At 37.0% G+C, this 20,567-nt stretch overlaps 1 protein-coding gene across 2 annotated transcripts in view; it reads left to right on the top strand.

Moving 5' to 3' along the window:
• The window catches only part of LOC138692856 (uncharacterized), a 104,640-nt gene that overhangs the window by 60,342 nt on the left and 23,731 nt on the right, over positions 1-20,567 (top strand). The window contains exons 4-5 of one of the 2 annotated variants that reach the window (XM_069816141.1): positions 15,011-15,066; positions 15,197-15,343. In XM_069816141.1, the coding sequence (XP_069672242.1) occupies positions 15,011-15,021 (11 nt within the window). In that variant the 3' untranslated portion in view covers positions 15,022-15,066; positions 15,197-15,343. The remainder of the gene's footprint in view (positions 1-15,010; positions 15,067-15,196; positions 15,344-20,567) is intronic. The other variant, XM_069816140.1, reaches the window with a different exon arrangement.

Here is a 20,567-nt window from a genome sequence, read left to right on the forward strand (position 1 = left end):
AAGAGGCTATACGACCTGACAGACAAAAGGATCCCAGGAAGGGGAGAGCCACCTTGCATGCCATAAACAACCTGTTGTCCGACATCCAAGTGGCACTCAGACATCCCAAAGGGAAATTATATACAATATTTATCGATTTCAAAAAAGCCTTCGATCTGCTCGACAGACAGATCATAATGAAGAAGCTCGAAACGATAATTGGAGACAACTACCTGACCCACATCATCAGGTGTATTATGACAGTCAACAGGGTGACCATAGACGACAACGTAACGACATCGACACCTATAGTTCAAACGAATGGAGTCCTCCAAGGTGATCCAATAAGCCCTCTGCTATTCAATATCACCACGGCAGATGTCGTCCAAGCGCTAAAAATAGCAAACTGTAAAGCTACCATATACTTGTACTCAGATGATATGGTCCTATGCGTGACGGAACATAGAGATCTACAAGAAAGCTTCAACACCCTCATAGCATGGACAGAAGAAAACGCACTACGCATAAACAAAAACAAGACTTTGCAGATGGTCTTCAGAAAAGGAGGAAGAGTGGCAACACATGAACTGGTGTATTACGGACAAGAACCACTGAAACAATCAAGCCACTACAAATACCTCGGAGTAAAATTCCAAACAACGGGCACGTGCTTCAGCAAACATATCGCGGAAAAATCAGTCGCAGCTATAAGAGCCATCAGTGACATCAAACTCATAAATAGACTATCTCTGGACGCAGCAAAACAGCTATTCACCACAAAAAATTTTCGAATATTCACCTACGGCCTGCAAATAGTATGGATATATCTGAAGAAGAAAGATCTAGAACAACTGGAGAAAGTAAAAGCCACGTTCCTAAAAAGAGTACTTGGGGTGTCAAAAATGGCCCCCTCTGGGTAGACTTGTATACTAACTGGCACGGGAACCATTTCTGATAGAAGAGCTGAGGCTATCGCACCATCTGCGATATTTTATTTAGATATTTCCATTCAGCCCGTATCTTTTTTCATCAGAAAACAATCATAAACCTATGCAGTAAATTCATATTGTGGTCCCGCCGCTGAACGTCTTACCTGCCCTGCTACGAGGAACTCTCTGTAGAATAGGAGGTGGGGACCACTGTTTTACGGGCTGAATGGAAATATCTAAATAAACTATCTTAAGCAATTTGAAAAAAAAAAAAACATTGTAGCCTATTTTCAACAAAATTAGAAGTTAATAAGTTTATAATTACTTTCAGAAATATAATACACATTTCGTGTTAATTATTCGGGCAATGCATGGCAATTACTGCAAATGCTTCTGTTAAAGAAAATGTTGAACAAAACACATAAAAACCCTAGGAATAGTAATGCAGAAATTTAACTCCATTCAGGCCACTCAACATGGCATTAGCACTGATTTTTCGGGATTTGTTTAATTCTCTTTCCCCTTAGCAATTTCTCAACATTTGGAACTATTGTTTGTATAGTGCAAAATGTGACAGCACATTTTAAGTTGTGATCCGATACTTGGCTTCCATGACATGGCTTGTTTATCTTCATCATAGGAAAAAATTACTGTTCCCACAGATATGTGAATCCGAAAATGTATGTCTGTACAATCGGGGAAATCTAACACATGGAAAGTTCATATAAAAGTCAAACAACTTCTTTTGTTTTGATATTTGTCCTTCAATTCACTATCATAAAGTAAATCAATAAGTTCCAATTACGAATAATAATCGAAAATCAAATCGAAAATTTTCCTAGTCTTTAAATCTCGAATCAAATTCCTGGCGCACATTGCATGATGTGTGAATGTATTCTTCGAAATCCAAAGTCTTAAGAAACTAGTATGCCTATATCGTTGTTAATTTTGAAAAATGTGATGTAACTTATCCTTTCAGTTAAGCTAAGGTTCCATAATTAGAGATGGGTTCATATTAAACGCCTTCACTGTCATATAACTTTGTAATAATCTTGTTGTTACCTTGTAGAAAACACTTTAAAGCATTCAGGTAATTCCATTAAGAAGGCAAGTTCACAAATCCATTTTTTCATTTTTCACTTATGATACAGACTTTTCTTCTTCCTCCGTGAACGATGATGTTTCCTCCCTCAGTTCAAAGAACCTATCCAATAATTTGCCACGACTTAGTCACCACACTTTACTATATTATGACAGATCGCTAAGAAATAATTTCATGGGATAAATTAACGCTTTTCACTTTGTCCCTTAGACTCCTTATTACACCCGTTTTACTTCCAACCATGGAATGAGCACCATTGCTTGCCAAGGATATAAGTTTATTCCAAGGGAGTCCAAAATAATTTCTACAGCCTCTACATGAAAATATCGGAACCAGTAGTAGTATCTTTTATGAGAACAATATATAAGAACTCTCCTTAACCTAAAGGTTTTCAATAGCGCCTCTTACAAAAATCACCAGTTGGGGATTATCGCTCACATAAGTATTTTCATCTACTGCCAAAGAATAACAAATGAAAGACTGACAAACAATTACTAATTGCACCTGAACGTCCTTGGCTAGACCTCGGATGGGATGCATCATAGTGGAAGGACACAAACTGATAGATTCGAACTCCTACACTTGTTGTGAGAAAAATTCTTCAGTTATAATTAAACATTCTTCAAATTTTCAATCTTTAAAAGGTTTCTAATATTTTACTATTACAAGTGAAATTTTATAACTGAGTCGCACAGCCGATTCACTAACATTGTGATCTTAAACAACTTCTAGCTCAGTTTCCTTGAATTGTTGAATTAATGCTGCACGCTCTTCTCTTTGTATCTGCCATATTCGTTCCTGTTAGTTGTATAATGCATCTGTAAGTTGTATTTCTTCAGTGTGGCCTACGTTTTGAAGTGTTTTCTGCTCCTTACATCTCTTGTTTGAATGGATGGCAAGAACCGCCTCTGTTCACTACAACACAACGTCACAAACTAGTCCTCTGCCTGGTACAGCAAGCACGCATCAGCCAAGCACTGCCCACGCCCGCTCATACGCGAGTTGATGATCACTGATCTAAAACTTTCAAGGTCTAAGCAGAATTAAAAAAAAATGTTAAAAAGCAATTATTCACACATTTTTCTGTTCTTTGGTGAAAAATGCAACAGTGAGGTGCTAGAACTCTTGACAGATTACTAATATTTTAAAGGCAAAGCCTGATATTATAGTTATTTTTGTCTTTAGAGTTCCCTTACCACAATGAAAACACAACATTACTCTGCACAGTCAAGATCTGTTTGAATTATGCCTGAATCTATAATCTCGAAAGCTCTATAATTGGGATTTTTATGACTAGCACTTGTTGTAGATGGAACAGATTCTACCACAGGTGAAGTTCTTTGTTATAGTATTTCCATATTTTCAGTTTAAACCCATTCTTCACTGTTTTTTAGGTTAGGTTTTCACCATTTCTTTATCAAAACCCTAGATTTATTACTCTGTTTAAAGGGTCTTTTGCCCATGTTACGGAAATTTTTCAATCTTTTCATCAAATTTTACAATTATTTACCCTACTAACATAATATATTCTATTTTCACTGAACCAACATGTATTATAGGCCTACCGGTAGGCTGTATTCACTTATTTTCTTATATATAACTTACAGAGAGTTCTTATACAGAACAGTCCCAGGTAGTAATGTTTCAACGGCTTAATGACAGTAGTGCAGAGCACCTGTCCTGAGGGAGCTAAGTGGTAAGGAGTGGAGTGGGACTTGTCAGTGTAGAGAAGTATGCACAGACTTGTCAGTACACCTGACCACTTGCCATCCTACAACAGATTTGTTGGAGGTTGGAGTGGGACTGGTCTGCATGGGAACTCTCTGTAGGCCTATACATTCCTTTATACTACTTACAAACGGTCAAATACACTAAAATAATATTATTCTATCTACAACACGTACTAACAGACGAAAGTTTTGTAAACATACCAGTGACAGATCACACACCATCGAACTAAAACCCCAATATGTTTTCCTCCATTGCTGGACAGCACAGGATTATCTTGTTATGTAGGATTGCCATATATTTTTGATTGAAATCCAGAATACATTCATTATCGACTTGTTATACTGCTGAAATTCTGTTCTAGGTTATATATTTTTTAATGCTCATACTGATTCTCCTAATATTACAAAAGTAACCTAAAATTATTTTAGGGGGAACTTCCAGCTTAACTGATACAAAAAACAGATATATTTTATTTTGTCCAAAATCTGGAGTACAGAATTTTCTCTTTTTGTCTGTGAAAGAATTTGATAAATTCCTAAATTAGTTTCCGAGCTATGGCCCAAAATATGCACCAAGAGAGTTCTAGTCAACACCACCTGTCTGTAAGTTTGTTGCTTGTTCTCTGAAAGTTAAAATTTTTTAAAATTTTCAAACCATTTCGCTCATAATGAAGAAACTATTAAAGATAATTGCATGAAATTTTACGTGGATGATATATATATCATGATCCAAAATGTAAATTAATATCTTATTACTAATAGAAGAAATAAAAAAAAATATTTGAATGAAAATTTTCAGGAAAATTTAAAAAATTTAAAAATTACTAACTACAGTAACACTACAAATAATTGGATGATATTAATTCACACTGCTGCCACAACCTACTGGAACAGGATGGACACAAGAGTTTAAAAATACTTTTAAAATTGTGGGAGCTAAGGGGGAAATGATGTTTGGTTGTACAAAAAAAAGATTCCAAAATTTCGAAATTTTAAGATATGGCAGAAAAAATTTTTATTTCAAGTAGTGGTTTTTGTGAATGAAGATGTGAATAAAAACCTTGTAAATTTTCAGCTTATTTCATTAAGGGATACATCAATCAATCTTCTTAATGTATCCAGCTGTTTGCTGACAACAGTCTATTCAGTTGTTTTTCACGAGAAATGAGGGGTATTTTGATCGGTGTTCATTATAGATGCCTGTTGCTAGTAGCCAGAGGTGGGGTGTAGTCAATATATACTGCAGGGCTGTGTCTTCTGCAACTGGTACTGATGATTTTAATTTACTTCTTTTGTGGTTTATGGATGGACAGTATAGAAGAATGTGTTCCAGATCTTCATCATGATTATTACACCACAGACAAGTAGGATTATCAGAAATGTGAAATCGGTGTAGGTATAATTGAGTGACAATGTGACCTGTTCTGGCTCTTGTTAAAAATGTTTGAACATGTCTGTGCAAGTTTTTGTACATTTCCAGGTCATTTGGTTTCTTTTGTACAGACTGTAAAATTTTTCCTTTGTCAGAAGAGAGCCAATTGTTGATCCATAGGTTTGTAAAATGAGACTTTACTGAAGCAAAGAACCATATAATGAGACAAAGAGGCAAATATAATACCAATAGAATTGAAGTGTGCGTCAGTTCAATGCAGAAGCAAAATCCATTCTCTGTAATATAAAAAATGAGGCTAAAAAGAATAAATTCATTAAGGGATACATGAGAAAATTAAAAAACAAAAAACAAAAAGTTTACTGGTACAACTCTCGCAAAAGATTTGACAACCTCGCAACTGTTGAGATTTAAAACGCAGGTACTGGTTCCTGGCCAGGCATAAAGTCCACTTGCAAAACATTTCTCTCTGTCAGTCGTTCGCTCGCCAATAGGTGCTTGTAGTGAATCTCTTTGTGTTCCTCTAGGGAAGTTTTATGTATAGATATTCAGTGATAGCATTTATAAGTGTGTGCATGTATTATTATGAATATTATTGATTATAATAATTTGAATTACTAATGTAATCATAATTAATTTTTACCTGAAGGGAATATTGATAATGTGACATAATTAGGAATATTAAATCCAGACGTTTGAGATGAGCAGGGTATGTAGCACGTATGAGCGAACCCAGAAATGCATATAGAGTGTTATTTCGGAGGCTGGAGAGAGAAAGATCTTTGGGGAGACCGAGACGTAGATGGGAGGATAATATAAAAAATGGATTTGAGGGAGGTGGGATATGATGGTAGAGACTGGATTAATCTTGTTCAGGATAGGGACCGATGGCGGGCTTATGTGAGGGCAGCAATGAACCTCCGGGTTCCTTAAAAGCCATTTGTAAGTAAGTTGTTGTTTTCTCATGCCAGGTGTTTGACAATAAAGTCATTTAACCTCTTGCACTCCAATATTTTTCAAAGATATTGTCATGGTCAGCCACTGAAGCACAGATTTTGAGGTGTTCAGAATCCATTTCTTGATTTGAATTGCACAATGAGCAGTTAGGGGATTGATATAGTGCAATTCTATGCAGGTGCTTGGCCAAACAGTCATGGCCTGTTGCCAATCTAAATGCAATTACAGACGATTTGCGCTGTAAATTGGGAATTAACTGTGGATTATGATGCAGAGAGTTCCATTTTTTCCCTTGAGATTGTGTTATCAAATTTTGTTTGTTGAAGTCTAATTTTTGTGAAACTAAAAAGTAAGTGATGACAGAAATCTGACAACTCAAGAAATTTTTTTTAAATATGAACAACTGCAGTCTCTTCTTTTTTGTTCATGGCTTTTTTAACACTCTGACTGAAATAAACAACTTGTTCATTAGGTGAGTGCAGTGGTGATATTCGGCCAGCTCGCACCAGTATTGACGAACCGGTTGTTAAAATATTTCTAGGTAATATTTGGAATTACCATGGGCATATACTGTATATGTTTAACATACACGAGAGAACTGATTGTTAAACTTTTTGAATATCACCACTGGGTGAGTGGTATTGTATAAACCCAGATTGCTATTTTGAAAACAAGTTGTTGGATTCAAGGAACGAATTGAGATGTGCAGCAATCATTCTTTCCATATTTTCCATATCTGGCTTGTCAGAGAAATAGGTCTGTAGTTATTAATATTAGATGAAGTTTTACCTTTCTTCAAAATGGGTATAATACTGGTAATGGTTTTCTTTTTCAGTTAGCAGATCCTGGTACTGTAAAACGTTCAGTATGGTTTTTAAGACTTGTCTCCAAGGTTCTTGATAAATTCTGAATGAATTAAATCTGGACCAGAGACTTCATTGCATTTAAGAGTCCCAATAGCTGCATCTAGTTCATAGATTGTGAAACTAGCAACAAACACTTCTCTTGTGTTCATGCAAACACACTTCTTTTGTTCACCTTCATATTTTTTTCATGCTTTTTTCTAACTTTTTATGAGTTGTTGTGATTCTATGTATTATTGCATATGTACTTAGAAAGGCATTTTCAATAACCTGGGGGTCTGTTAGTTGTGTATTTTTGTAAATTATAAGTGAGTTACTTGGTGGATTACTCTTTGTGATATTAGATATAAATTCGGGTAAGCTTTTATACCATCTTTTCTATAGACCATTTTAGAGATGAAATTGTTAAAACTTTGCCTTTTGGCTGAGAGTACTTCTTTCTTAAATGTGGCCACTTTACAAGTTTCCAGTCTATAAAATTGTCTCTATTACTGTTCTCTTCTGCTTGTTTTCTGGCTGAATCACGAGCTACTTTTAATGTCATTGATTCTGGTTCATGTTAACACTTTGTTTAAAAAATTTATAATTGTTTAAATACACGTTAAAAGTGTTAAAATTTTTTAAAAAGATTATGTACCTTAGACAGACAGCCCGTTTTGATGCCGGTTCTGCATCATCTTCAGTATCCTACGAACTACTGATGTTCCTGTTGATCTTGCATACTGCCATTTGCATTCGTCAGTTGTAGGGGTGGGGGTGAGTTGCTCCTATGGTGGGGGTGTTTGTTTGGTGCTATGTATCATGATGTCGAATAATGTGTGGGTATTGAACTGTAATTGTGTATTAAGTATACGAGGCCTGTCTAAAAAGTATCCGACCTTTAGCCAGAAAAAATATTTCAAACACCTGACGGGGTTGGGACCCTAATCCCCTTCAAAGTAGGCCCCTTGTGCTTGCACACACTTAGCCCATCGATCCTTCCACTGCCGGAAACACCTCTGGAAGTCTTCTTTTGGAATGGTGTTCAGCTCCGTCGTCGGGTTCCGCATTATCTCTTCTCTACTCTCAAAACGGGATCCTTTCAGTGGTGTCTTCAATTTTGGAAACAACCAGAAGTCGCAAGGAGCCAGGTCTGGAGAGTAGGGAGGTTGGCGAACGGTTGTAATTCCATGTTTGGCCAAGAAAGTGTGGATCAATTGGGATGAATGTGCGGGGGCGTTGTCGTGATGCAAGTGCCAGTTGTTCGCCGTCCACATGTCTGGTCTTTTGCGCCGAACTGCATCACGGAGTCGCCGGAGAACATCGTGATAGTACTCCTTTGTCACCGTTTGTCCTTCCGGTGCGTATTCGTGATGCACAATTCCACGGACATCAAAGAAAACAGTCAGCATCACCTTGATTTTGCTTCGCACCTGCTGCACTTTCTTCGGCCTTGGAGACTCGGGATGCTTCCATTGCGACGACTGTCTTTTTGTTTCTGGGTCGTACCCGTACACCCATGACTCATCTCCAGTTATCACGATGTTCAGAAACCCAGGATCAGTGTTGGCGGTGTCCAGAAGGTCCTGTGCAACGTCACGACGGAGGTCTTTTTGTTCCGGGGACAACAACTTGGGCACGAATTTCGCAGCCACTCGGTTCATGTTCAAATCATCACGCAAAATTGCATGTGCAGAATCTTTACTCACTCCAATCTCTTCGGCAATCTCCCGCACGGTCAAACGACGATCTGCCATCACCAAATTTCGCACCCTCTCAACAACGGCTCCACTCCGAACAGTTTGGGGCCTGCCACAATGCTGCTCACTCTCCGCTGATGTGCGGCCATCTTTGAGTCAGTTGAACCACTCCATAATTTGTGTTACACCCATCACATATTCCCCAAACACCTGCTGAATCTTACGAATTGTTTGACTTTGAGAATCACCAAGCTTTAGACAAAATTTGATGCAGTATCTTTGCTCAATTCGTTCAGTCATCTATGTATGGACCTATCAAATTATATATGTGGTAAATCAAATACTGAATAATTATGAATTAGCAATAATAACTGTATATCGAAGTTTTTCATACTATTCTATTTATAACTTCATGTTCCTGTTTTGGTACGTTCCACTGACTGTTCCATTAAACGTTTGTCATAAACGCAGAAAATAAAGCCTTATTTTTACCGTGTGAGCAAAACATATGTGTATCTTATTTGCCGCCTTCCATACAAGATAAGACATGTTGGTGAGGTGACCTTGTACTGTGCTTCTATTTATTACGAGCGTATCACGACCGATCTTACCTCACTCAAGGGTGCGACACTCGACCAAGTTCAAGCGAGCGATTTAACTCCAATGCAGCATCCTGATAGCTATACTGTAAATATCTATTAATTTGAGAAAAATTCGTTCCAGCACCTGGAATCGATTCATTGATTATTCAATGAGGATGGCGAGACCTCATATAAGAATATATATGTACCGGTAGGCTATATGAGCCTCAAAAGCCTCTTAAGAGCTTAGTCACTGACAGATATTCCCCTCAGAATTTGTCATTTGAGCTCAGCACGTGGAACGGCCAGGCGCTACATGCCCAGCAGAGTAGGCGAACTGTCTGGTCTTGCCTAGGCTCTCTGCCCTGATCATGGAACCTGTATGTAGTTTCGAAACGTTAGAAATGTTAGCTCCAGGACATAGTGCAATATCCAAATCACATTCACCGTGAAAACCTAAAAAACACATATAATTTAGGGTTATATAGAAGGTCTAACTCCAAACTTGTTAGCAGAATTTTTGTAATGTGACATTGTTTATGCATTGCCAAGTAGAGACAAATGATACTTTGGAGAAATTGCATTAATGCAATCTAAAGTATAAATGAATTCAGAACTGTGTTTTGTACATGTCGAAATGGAAATTAAATAAAACTTGGTTTAATGTAACATAGTAGCAGCAGCAGTATCTATTGCCCAGACACTTGGAAGTTCTCCATTCACCTTCTAACTTTGCAGTATAATTTAGAGTCCGAATCCAAAAAATCTGATGCCAAAGCTGGACATTTTCGTAAATGTTCTTGATTCATCAAAGAGTCTTCTAGATTACACAGGATGCATTTTGGTGAACAAAAAATTTCAATTTTAAACAGGGTGCTGCAAACAGTCATGACCAGTTAGCATCCGAAATTTTGCTACTGAATCATGTCGAAAAGAATCAGATACCTTATATATTCTTTTTCAGTAAGTAATACTGACCAAGATTTATTATTACTGTTTTCTTAAAATTTCTTCAGAATTTTGATTTGAAATTTAATTTTAATGTAACATAACATGACTTAAAATACAGATTAGCCCAAAAAAAAGTATACACTGTTTGTTTATAAATAACTTAAGAACAAATTCAGATAAAATTCTCATTTTCGGGGAAATTGTAGCTTAATGGATAGGTCGAAGAGGTGCTGTCGAGTACGCAGCACAGTCCCCAGACCTAACACCAATTTCTACATATGGGGGACCCTAAAGGATGTTGTTTATTGGGAAACGCCAGCTACACTGGATGTGCTACGAGAACAAATCAAAATTTAACGTCATGTGCAGCTATGACACTGGACACATTACGGAACTTAGTTCGTGGAGCAGTTCAGCGGCATCAGTAGTGTTTGGATGCTGTTGGTGGTCACTTTGAACAATTTCATGAAAAACGAGAATTTTTTCTCAATTTGTTTCACTGTTTTAGGACCCCATCTTCTTTCATTCAGAGCAGAACTAAGTACAGATCTAATACTTTTCTTCTTAGGCATAATTGACAACTTATCCAACTAAATATAACAACTATAAATAAACAGAACACTACAACTATACTTATTTCACTATTTTTAGGTCTATGTAAATGTTTCTGTGTAAATGGAACACTCAGCAAACGAATATAAACCCACAACACAAAACTAAACACTCAACTAACGATTATAAATGCACAAAACAAACCAAACAAGGCTGCAGGCCGAGTTTGATAACCAGTCTACTATTGTAATATGAAGTTACGACATGTGTACCGTACAAAGTTTCATCTGCTTTGATAAAAAAAATAATGTAAAATTGAATATTGTCTAAATGTAAAATTTTTATTGCCAGCTATATACATTTGCTTTGTAGGTGATCGATTCATATAGAGGGCCTTGTACGAGAAACATTTGAAGCTATATACATTTGCTTTGTAGGTGATCGATTCATATAGAGGGCCATGTACAAGAAACATTTGAAGAATGTTATTATTGTCGGTACTGTCACCATGACTATTTATAAATATAAGTGTCAATGGTATTGCATTAACAGCTGTACTGATTTATTAATTCCAACAAAATCGTGACAGATTTATGAAGAGGAATATAAGAAGTTTGAAGAGTGGTGTAAAAAAAAAAGTAGAGAATATTTCTGAAAAGTTTATGCTGGAATATTTTTCAATGAAAAGTGAAAAGAAGAAATCAAGTTCTCTGTGGATTCATTATTCTATGCTGCGGTGTACGGTATCACTGAAGAAAAACGTGGACATCAATCAGTAAGTAGACACAATAATTGTTAGCTTTTTAAAGCAAAAAAGTGAATTGTGAAAATGTTACCATTAATGTGTATAACAAATAAAAAGCTTACAAGGACAAGGATCCTGCTGATCCAAAGTTGCACTTGGGCATGGGTTAGATTCCAGCTTGTGCTCATTACTGGTAGTTTTTTCCGAGGTTTTCTCCAACCATAAGACGAATGCGAATGTCAGGTAATCTATGGTGAACTCTCGGCCTCATCTTGCTAAATACCATCACGCTATTACCAATACAATCAATGCCAAATATCCTAGTAGTTAATACAGGGTCGTTAAATAACCAACTAAACAAATTGCAGAGAGCAATCAGAGTAGTATAATGAAGCATTAATGGTTGAAGTGTTGATCAAAATTTTTAATGATGGTGGTGGTAGCAGTATGTGTAAGAAAAGTAAATAGTTGGTGTACTATGGTTGATGTTTAAGAAAGTACGAAGTTAATACAATGCTAATAGTACCTCCCTCATGCCAATAACTCTGCTACAAAAAAGAATAATACAATTATGCCTTAATAAACTCTTGATTACCCTTCAGAACTGTTGTATTCAGGATTTAAAATATTTGACTTCCATTAAATTTATAACAATGTATTATTGAATTTCGTACATAAAAACCGAAATATATTTAATTTATATTCACATAAATCAGTGATTTCAATTGATGCCCACAGGAGCAAGCGCGCGCTTTAGAGCTCAGGAGACCCTGAGCACTTTACAGCTGAAAGGAAAGAGACAGAAGAAAGAGGTCGTATATGCCGCTTGGTCGAGCTATGTTCTGGGATGGCCAGCACTGATTCAATAGATAAAGGGAAGAGAACTTATTAAAACTGTATCCATGTTAATTTTTAGATTTGTCTGGAAGTATAAGTGCATTATAAGAATGTAAGTTTTAATTTCAATGTTCACTTTTCACAAGTTTGATTGTTCAAAAGAAATATTTTCTCAACTTTCTTTATAGAAAAGTGAAATTTTCAGATATAGGCCTATTTATTTAGTAGCCTTACAGAATGTTTTCGTTAATTTAATATACCGTAAATGCATATTACTGAAGATAGTGTATTGAAAGTTTTGAAAATATTCGCATGGAAATGAATTATTAACAGAGCAACTACTGTTACATCATAAGCAAAAGATGCGTCCCCATGTATTGTAAAAATGTCAGCTCTATAGCTTCAGCACATTTCGAGAAAATAATTTAATATTCTGATGATAGGAAGTTGCTCACCAATAGCACCTTAAAAGCATAATGCGATAAGAGTTTTGTTACGGAATATTAGTTACACTTAATCAATTACACTTGTCATGTCATACCCAATCTCTTTTTTTGGGATATCACTTTCTTTATGAATGATGTGTTTCATCCATTTAGTACAGGATAGTTGTACTACTATGGAATTTATGTGAATATTCCTTCTTATCTCTTTATTATGTTATTAACATTTAAAACACAACTGCAATATTAAGAAATTGGTATTAGTACTTTTGTTTTACAGACAATGTAGATAATATCAAACAGAAAGAAGCCATATAAAAATAACGACATAAAATGTCACGTTCTGTTTGAAGTTTGTGCACCACTGTTTTCTTAATCCTACAGGCTGCTTACTTATGTACACAATCCTTCCTCTTTCCATACTTAGCGCTTGATGCCTGTGCATGACGTCAAGGTCAGAAAAATGCGCTTGCTTTGACATCACTGACAAATATAAAACCAAAAGATCAGAAAACATATATTATGCTTAACAGAACCTAAATGTATCACAGCTGTAGCATATAATCACAGTAGCAACTTCGGTCCAAGGCTTTATAACATGGTAACTTAATAGCTAAATTCCCAAATATACAATTTACTAATGCTCCTTATTTAAAAAATTAAATTAAAAATTGCTGTGTAGAGAGAAAATTTAAAGTTAAATTATTGTGATATGTTTTTTCTTGTTCTTTTTTATTTTTTTTTTATTTTTTACTCTGTTATAGTATTTAATAAAATATCTTAACGTTATGTGGAATGCCCTCTGAGCACGAGTATGTAACTTACTCTTTCTGGGGATGCTAGAATGTTTTTATATAAAAAGCAATATGTATCTTTGGTGTGTGGATAAGCTTTAGGGCTTCTACCGCGTTGTCTTGGTGTTATTGGCTGACGTTTTGACCGCTGTGTTGTGGTCATCTTCAGAGCAGAGCATCCAACAACTGCTCTGAAGATGACCACAACACAGCAGTCGAAACGTCAGCCAATAACACCAAGACAACGCGGTAGAAGCCCTGAAGCTTATCCACACACCATGTACACCAGCCGTGGAAGCCTACGCAATCAATATGTATCTTTGTTCTACGAGGGCTATTCATAAAGTAACCGTTTATTTCTTACAAACCTGTGAATGACGTTACAGAATTGGGTTACAATACGTTTGAAATTGTACACTCTAATTTATTTTTCCACACAGTTCCCAGTCACATTGAGACACTTGTCATAGCATTTGACGAGCTTTGAAATTCTGCAATCGTAGAATTCGGCCAACTTACGACGCTGGTTTTCAACTCTTCGTCATCGTCAAAGCACTTCGAGCCAAGCCACGTCTTCATATGCATGAAGAGATGGTAATCGCTAGGCACCAAATCTGGGCTATAGGGAGGATGATCCAATACTTCCCAGTTGAACTCTTGCAGTTTGGTCGCATTACGACGCACTGTATGCAGCCGGGCGTTGCCATGCAGGAAAATCACCCCAGAGCTCAACATGCCACGACGTTTGTTTTGAATGGCCCTTTTCAAGTTTGTTAGTGTGTTACAGTAACACTCAGCGTTAATTGTGGCATTCCTCTCCAAGAACTCCACTAGCAAAATTCCTTTTCTGTCCCAGAACACAGTTGCCATAGGTTTCCTCGTGGAAAGTGTTTGACGACACTTTGTGGGTTTTTTCAGGGAGTGAGTATGGTCCCACTGCATTGATTGAAGCTTTGTTTCTGCATTCACATACGCACCCAAGTCTCATCTCCTGTCACAATCTGATCGAGAAAAGCATCGCCTTCTATTTTGTAACGCTCAAGAAAGGACAGTGCTGCTCCCATTCGCTGAGCCTTTTGTTCCTCAGAAAGAAGTTTAGGCACTTATCTGGCAGAAAGTTTCCAGTAGCCCAAATCTTTGGTAATCATTTTGTACAGAAGAGTACGACTAAACTGTGGAAAATCCCCACTCAGCTCTGACATGGGAAATCTGCGGTTTGCTCTAACCTTTTCGTCAACCAAACGAATCAGATCTGCATTCACGATACTCGGTCGACCACTTCTCTCTTCATCATGGACATTGGTTCGCCCATTTTTGAACATACAGCACCATCCAATTTTTAACAGTCTCCCGACTTCCGCATTTCTCTTCTCTTTGAGCCTTTTTCTACCTTATTTTTACATAATGTAAAAATTAATTGAAACATTTAATTTTCACATAGTTGAAGGTGATTTATATGATGGATTCTGTTGTTCCAGAGATGGACTGAAATGTGCAGCTAAGCTTATACAAAGAGTGTTTTCTTTTATGAACAGTAAGTGAACATATATATACATACATTCATATATGAGGTCTCGCCATCCTCATTGAATAATCGAGACTACTATTTTTTGTTAGTAGTCAACATGTAGATACCTATTAATTTTGAGAAAAATTCGTTCCAGCACCGGGAATCGAACCCAGGACCTCTCAACTCTGCGTGCTGAGCACTCTTTCCAACTGAGCTATGCCGGGACACAATCCAAGGTGCCAGCCAAACTCTCCTCATTATATCATCAATGGCCTGCTACCTGCATTTTAGACATACACTGGTAAGTCATATATGCAGGAGCACATATTTAAATGACTTTATGGCCAATTTTAACAAGCTTGTTAACATTGATATATACCTATACTCACATATGAAGTCTCGCAATCCTCAGATGTCCGAAAAAGGAGCGCGACACTTTAATCAAATCAGAACTGCAAATCACAGTCAACTTCAATTACTCATGTAGGAAATTTTTACAATTTGTTTGAAACTATTACGCTAGGTAAAATATCTCAAAATACTTTAATTTAAGCCTAACTGCCAAAATGTAGAATAAAATTGTTTTTAGTGCCGCTAACTGAATTGAATAATTTTTCAATTTTTTAGGTGAAATATTGTAGACCACTTAGTCTCCCATATTTTCTTCAAAAACAGTTGGCAACCATAGCACCAATACTATTTCTACCCAAGTCTTCAACAGAAATCAGAGTGAAAATTCCATGTGCTTGTGTAATGCTCATACATGTTTTCCATCTATTAGGAATATTCACAATTTGTCGCATCTTCAAATAATTCTTTCGACATTCTGTAATATTCTGTGAATTTGTCTGGATGCTGTGCTAACTCTACCAATAAAACATTACAAGCACCACGATTTTCAACCAATGAATCCAAAACCTACACCTTTATCTTCGCATTCTTATTATTGCCTATAGCGGGAGATCTTCATCATCCGATGACTCCATACTGAACAACTCATTACATCAAATAACATGGCGTTATGTGTCACGCTCCATGTGCCATGCAACATGTTTCTTGCATCACCCTATGTGTAATGTGCCTAATCGATTTTATTCAAGTTGCGCACCCAAATTATAAAGTACAGCCCACATAGGAATGCAGCAGGTTTACAGCATGAGCTTCATCTGGTTGTAGTGTAATGTTTACTTTTCTGAATGTTACATATTTTCAAATACGAATGTTGTACTTATATTGTACAGGTGATATATTGTTGTTGGTCCAGTGTCTAGGCACTTGACAATAAGTCAATCGCTGTCTTGCACTCCAATATTTTTCTATGATGTTATCTTGTTCTAGCAATGCTTTGCATCCCTGGACATGTTTCACGTTCATTTCTTCATTTGCATCACACAATACACGGGCTGATGTATAAGAAATTCCTACCCTGTGCAGGTGGCTTGTCAAACAATCGTGACATGACTTGTTATCAACCTGATTTATGAGGCCCTTGAGGGATTATCTCGGGGTTAACTATTCAAAATTTCCAGGTAGTATCATTTGCTCCATCCAAATTTTATTGTTTTGGGCAGATCTGAATTTACTTCTGATTAGTTGTTTTACAGAATAATTGTTATTGAATTGTTGTAAAATTTCAGTTTTCTTTTTAGCCAAAAGTCTACTGTTTCATTTCTTTCATGTCACAATGGGAAGGAAACAACTATTTTTTTTCTGTAGTTTAGTTAGATAACGCATCTTTCTTAAATCTTGTAGGCTATTTTAGCCTTTTTCGTGATCTGTTGTAAGATTATAGTCTGTATGGCTGCCCTTCAATCTGATAATTAGAATTTATTTACTCTTTCTTACTTACTTACTGGCTTTCAAGGAACCTGGAGGTTCATTGCCACCCTCACATAAGCCCGCCATTGGTCCCTATCCTGAGCAAGATTAATCCAGTCTCTATCATCATATCCCACCTCCCTCAAATCCATTTTAATATTATCTTCCCATATACGTCTCGGCCTACCCAAAGGTCTTTTTCCCTCCGGTCTCCCAACTAACACTCTATATGCATTTCTGATTCGCCCATATGTGATACATGCCCTGCCCATCTCAAACGTCTGGCTTTAATGTTGCTGATTATGTCAGGTGAAGAATACAATGCGTGCAGCTCTGCGTTGTGTAACTTTCTCCATTCTCCTGTAACTTCATCCCTCTTCACCCCAAATATTTTCCTAAGAACCTTATTCTCAAACACCCTTAATCTGTGTTCCTCTCTCAAAATGAGAGTCCAAGTTTCACAGCCATACAGAACAACCGGTAATATAACTCTTCATAAATTCTAACTTTCAGATTTTTTGACAGCAGACTATATGACAAAAGCTTCTCAACCGAATATATTAACAGGCATTTCCCATATTTATTCTGCGTTTAATTTCCTCCCCAGTGTCATTTATATTTGTTACTGTATTTATTTAATCTATATAAGAGATTTTGCAAACATATATGTAAATAGACAGAAATCCATATAGAGTGTTAGTTGTGAGACCAGAGGGAAAAAACCTTTGGTGAGGCCGAGACATAGATGGGGGGATAACATTAATATGGATTTGAAGGAGGTGAGATATGATGGTAGAGACTGGATTAATCTTGCTCAGGATAGAGATTGATGGCATGCTTATGTGAGGGCGGCAATGAACCTCCAGGTTCTCTAAAAGCCATTTGTAAGTAATATGTAAATAGCAGTAACTTAAAAATTTGTTGTATATTCTCTGACAGAATAGTAAAATGAAAAGGCAGGACATATTCATCCCAGTTTCTGCACCTTTGAATATGATATAAGAGATTCATCCGTATAAATTTGTCAACACTCCATACGTGTGTATCTTGTCTCAATTGTTTCTATAGCCATAATCTTCAAACCTAGTTTATCTGAAGCCTACATATAATATTTGTTTGTAGTTTATAGACATTATTTCAATAGTTTCTTTAAAGCTGTGATGATATGTACTGAAAACTCACTTTACAACATTTTTTGGTGTGTTAAAATTGCATTAATATTACTGCCAGGATACAAACGAACGTATTTTTCATACTTGTTAAGTGTTTCGGAACCCTACATAAGAAGTTGAATGTCTTAAGAAGTATGTGATGAAATAAAATGGTGAAGTGTTTGGCAGCGAAAATATATATTTTTCTTGTTGAAACAGAGCTTCCGGGCTAAGATGCCGTGGTCTACTGGTGCTGACGTTACCAGACGTTTCGTCTACTTCTACTGCAGACATCTTCAGTGGTTAGGTATCCTCGGTCGAAGTCTTCTGCTCGGGATACCTGTAGCAACTGATGACATGACTGGTTGCTCGTCCTTATTTATAGCGCCGAGACTTGGTGTTCCGTTGTCGCGGCGGTCCGCGTCCGTCAGATCGTGACCTTGGACTGGCCGTGGCGTTGATTGGTCGCGGCGGCTCGCACCTGCTCGGTCCCGGTGGCCTTGGGCTGGTCGTGGCGCACAGTTGTTGCGGCGGTCCGCGCTCGCTAGAGTGCGGTGGCCTTGGGCTGGTTGTTGTGTTCCAATATCGTGGCGGACAGCACTCGCAGGATTTCGGTTTCCATCCGTCGTACCGTCGCTGTGCACAGGTTTTGTACGAGTCCGTTTCAGGACAGGATGCCAGCAGTTGTTAAGTTTCAGACCCTCTTCTTTACGGTTGAAATTGTTTGGATGTTTATGGATTTCAATCGCTTCCCTGAATAGGCGGGGGAAGTAATTGGACGTGTTATTGAGGATGTCTGTTTCTCGGAACTGTATGTCGTGCCTCCCATCCTGAAACGCATGTTCCGCCACTGCAGATTTATCCAGCTGTCCCAATCTGCAGTTCCGTTCGTTGTAACTTTATATTCCACAATACTATACAAGAACTTTTACTAATAATAATAATGTATTAAACCATACACCATACTAATATGGTGTATAATACAATTTTGTGCTGTACATTACTATGAATCTTCATTTGCCATCTCTAGCATAAGAGTGCTGAAAGCATCAAGCACACTTCTCACTTCTCCCTATCCACTTTCTAACCCACACTTTTCTTTTCCGTTTCTTATTATTTTTTTTATTTTTTCACTTTTATTAAAGGGAGTCGTCAAGCTCTATCTCACTACTTAATGTTGTTGTTATGTAATGCCGGGCTTTGGCAACGAAGCCATTAGAGTTCTTGCTCTCCAATATTTCTTTGTGGTGGATCCATCAGGTAGAACTTCACAGGTTATGAGATGATCTTCAGTCATTTCTTCTTCTTTGTTGCATAGAGGGCAATTTGGATTTGTGTAAATTCCTATTTTATTCAAGTGTTTGGCCAAATAATCATGTTCTGTAAGCAGTCTGAATTTTGCTACTGCAGATTTACGTGGGATTTCTGGAATAATTTCTGGTTTTTTTATTAAATTCTCCATTTTTTATCTTTGGCTTTGGTACATAGTGCTTGGTTTTGCTTGATTTTATATTTATTTTTAATTAGTCTTTTGATGGATGTAAAAGGTAGGCTTGTATTTGTATTCTGAATTAAACTGGATCCTTTTTTGGCAAGAAAGTCAGCAGTTTCATTTCCAGCAATTCCCCAATGTGCAGGTATCCATTGCAATTGAATTCTTTTCTGTAGTTTTTGAAGTTGTTGGATCATTTTGTGACATTCTTTAATTTGGATCGACATCATTTTATATGAATTTATTGCATATAATGCTGCTTTAGAATCAGAGAGAATGACAGCATTTTGAAATTTATCTATTCTGTACAGTAGGTGTTGGAGTGAGATATGAATAGCCATTATTTCCGCATCAAAATTTGTTGTATGATGTCCTGCTGGCTGATAAAATGAGAATAACGCACACGTAATTCCTGATCCTGAGTTGTTATCGATAGTAGACTCTTCTGTGTAGATATGTAACCATTCTTCTGGTGGGTATCTATTGTTCACAGCTTCTAATGCCAGCGCTTTTAGTACAGGTTTGGAAGTTTCAGATTTTGTAACTGGTTCTTCTAAATCTATTTGAATGTTAATTGGTTCGAAGGTTAGAGGGTTTTCTCTGCTTAAAATGTTTTCTTTAGATTTAGGGAGATTCAATTCTGTTTTTATTTCCGTGACTTTGGACAGGAAACTTATTTGTGTTTTCAACTTGGTTGGTTGTAACAGTCTTTTTTCCCAGTTTGTTGATGTTAACCGTAGCATTTTTTCATGGTGTGTTAGTGCCTGCTCCTCTAGAGTGAGACATATTGGAGGGTTCTGGGTTAGGGCTTGCATTGCCGTGATTGGGGTTGATTTTTCTGCACCAGTTATTAGTTGCAGGGCCTGATTTTGGCATACTTCTAGTCGATTCAGGTTGAAATTATTTGCTGTAATTAATACCTCCGCATTGTAGAGAAGTATTGGCTTGATGAATGTTTTGTACGTGATGTTCAAAGTCTGCCGATTACTACCCCACTTTGCTCCAGCTAATTCCTTTAAAATTGGAAGTCTTTTTGTTGATTTGTTTACTACTGCTTCAATATG

This window comes from Periplaneta americana, chromosome 17, assembly GCF_040183065.1.
Source record: "Periplaneta americana isolate PAMFEO1 chromosome 17, P.americana_PAMFEO1_priV1, whole genome shotgun sequence".
Lineage (NCBI taxonomy): Eukaryota > Metazoa > Arthropoda > Insecta > Blattodea > Blattidae > Periplaneta > Periplaneta americana.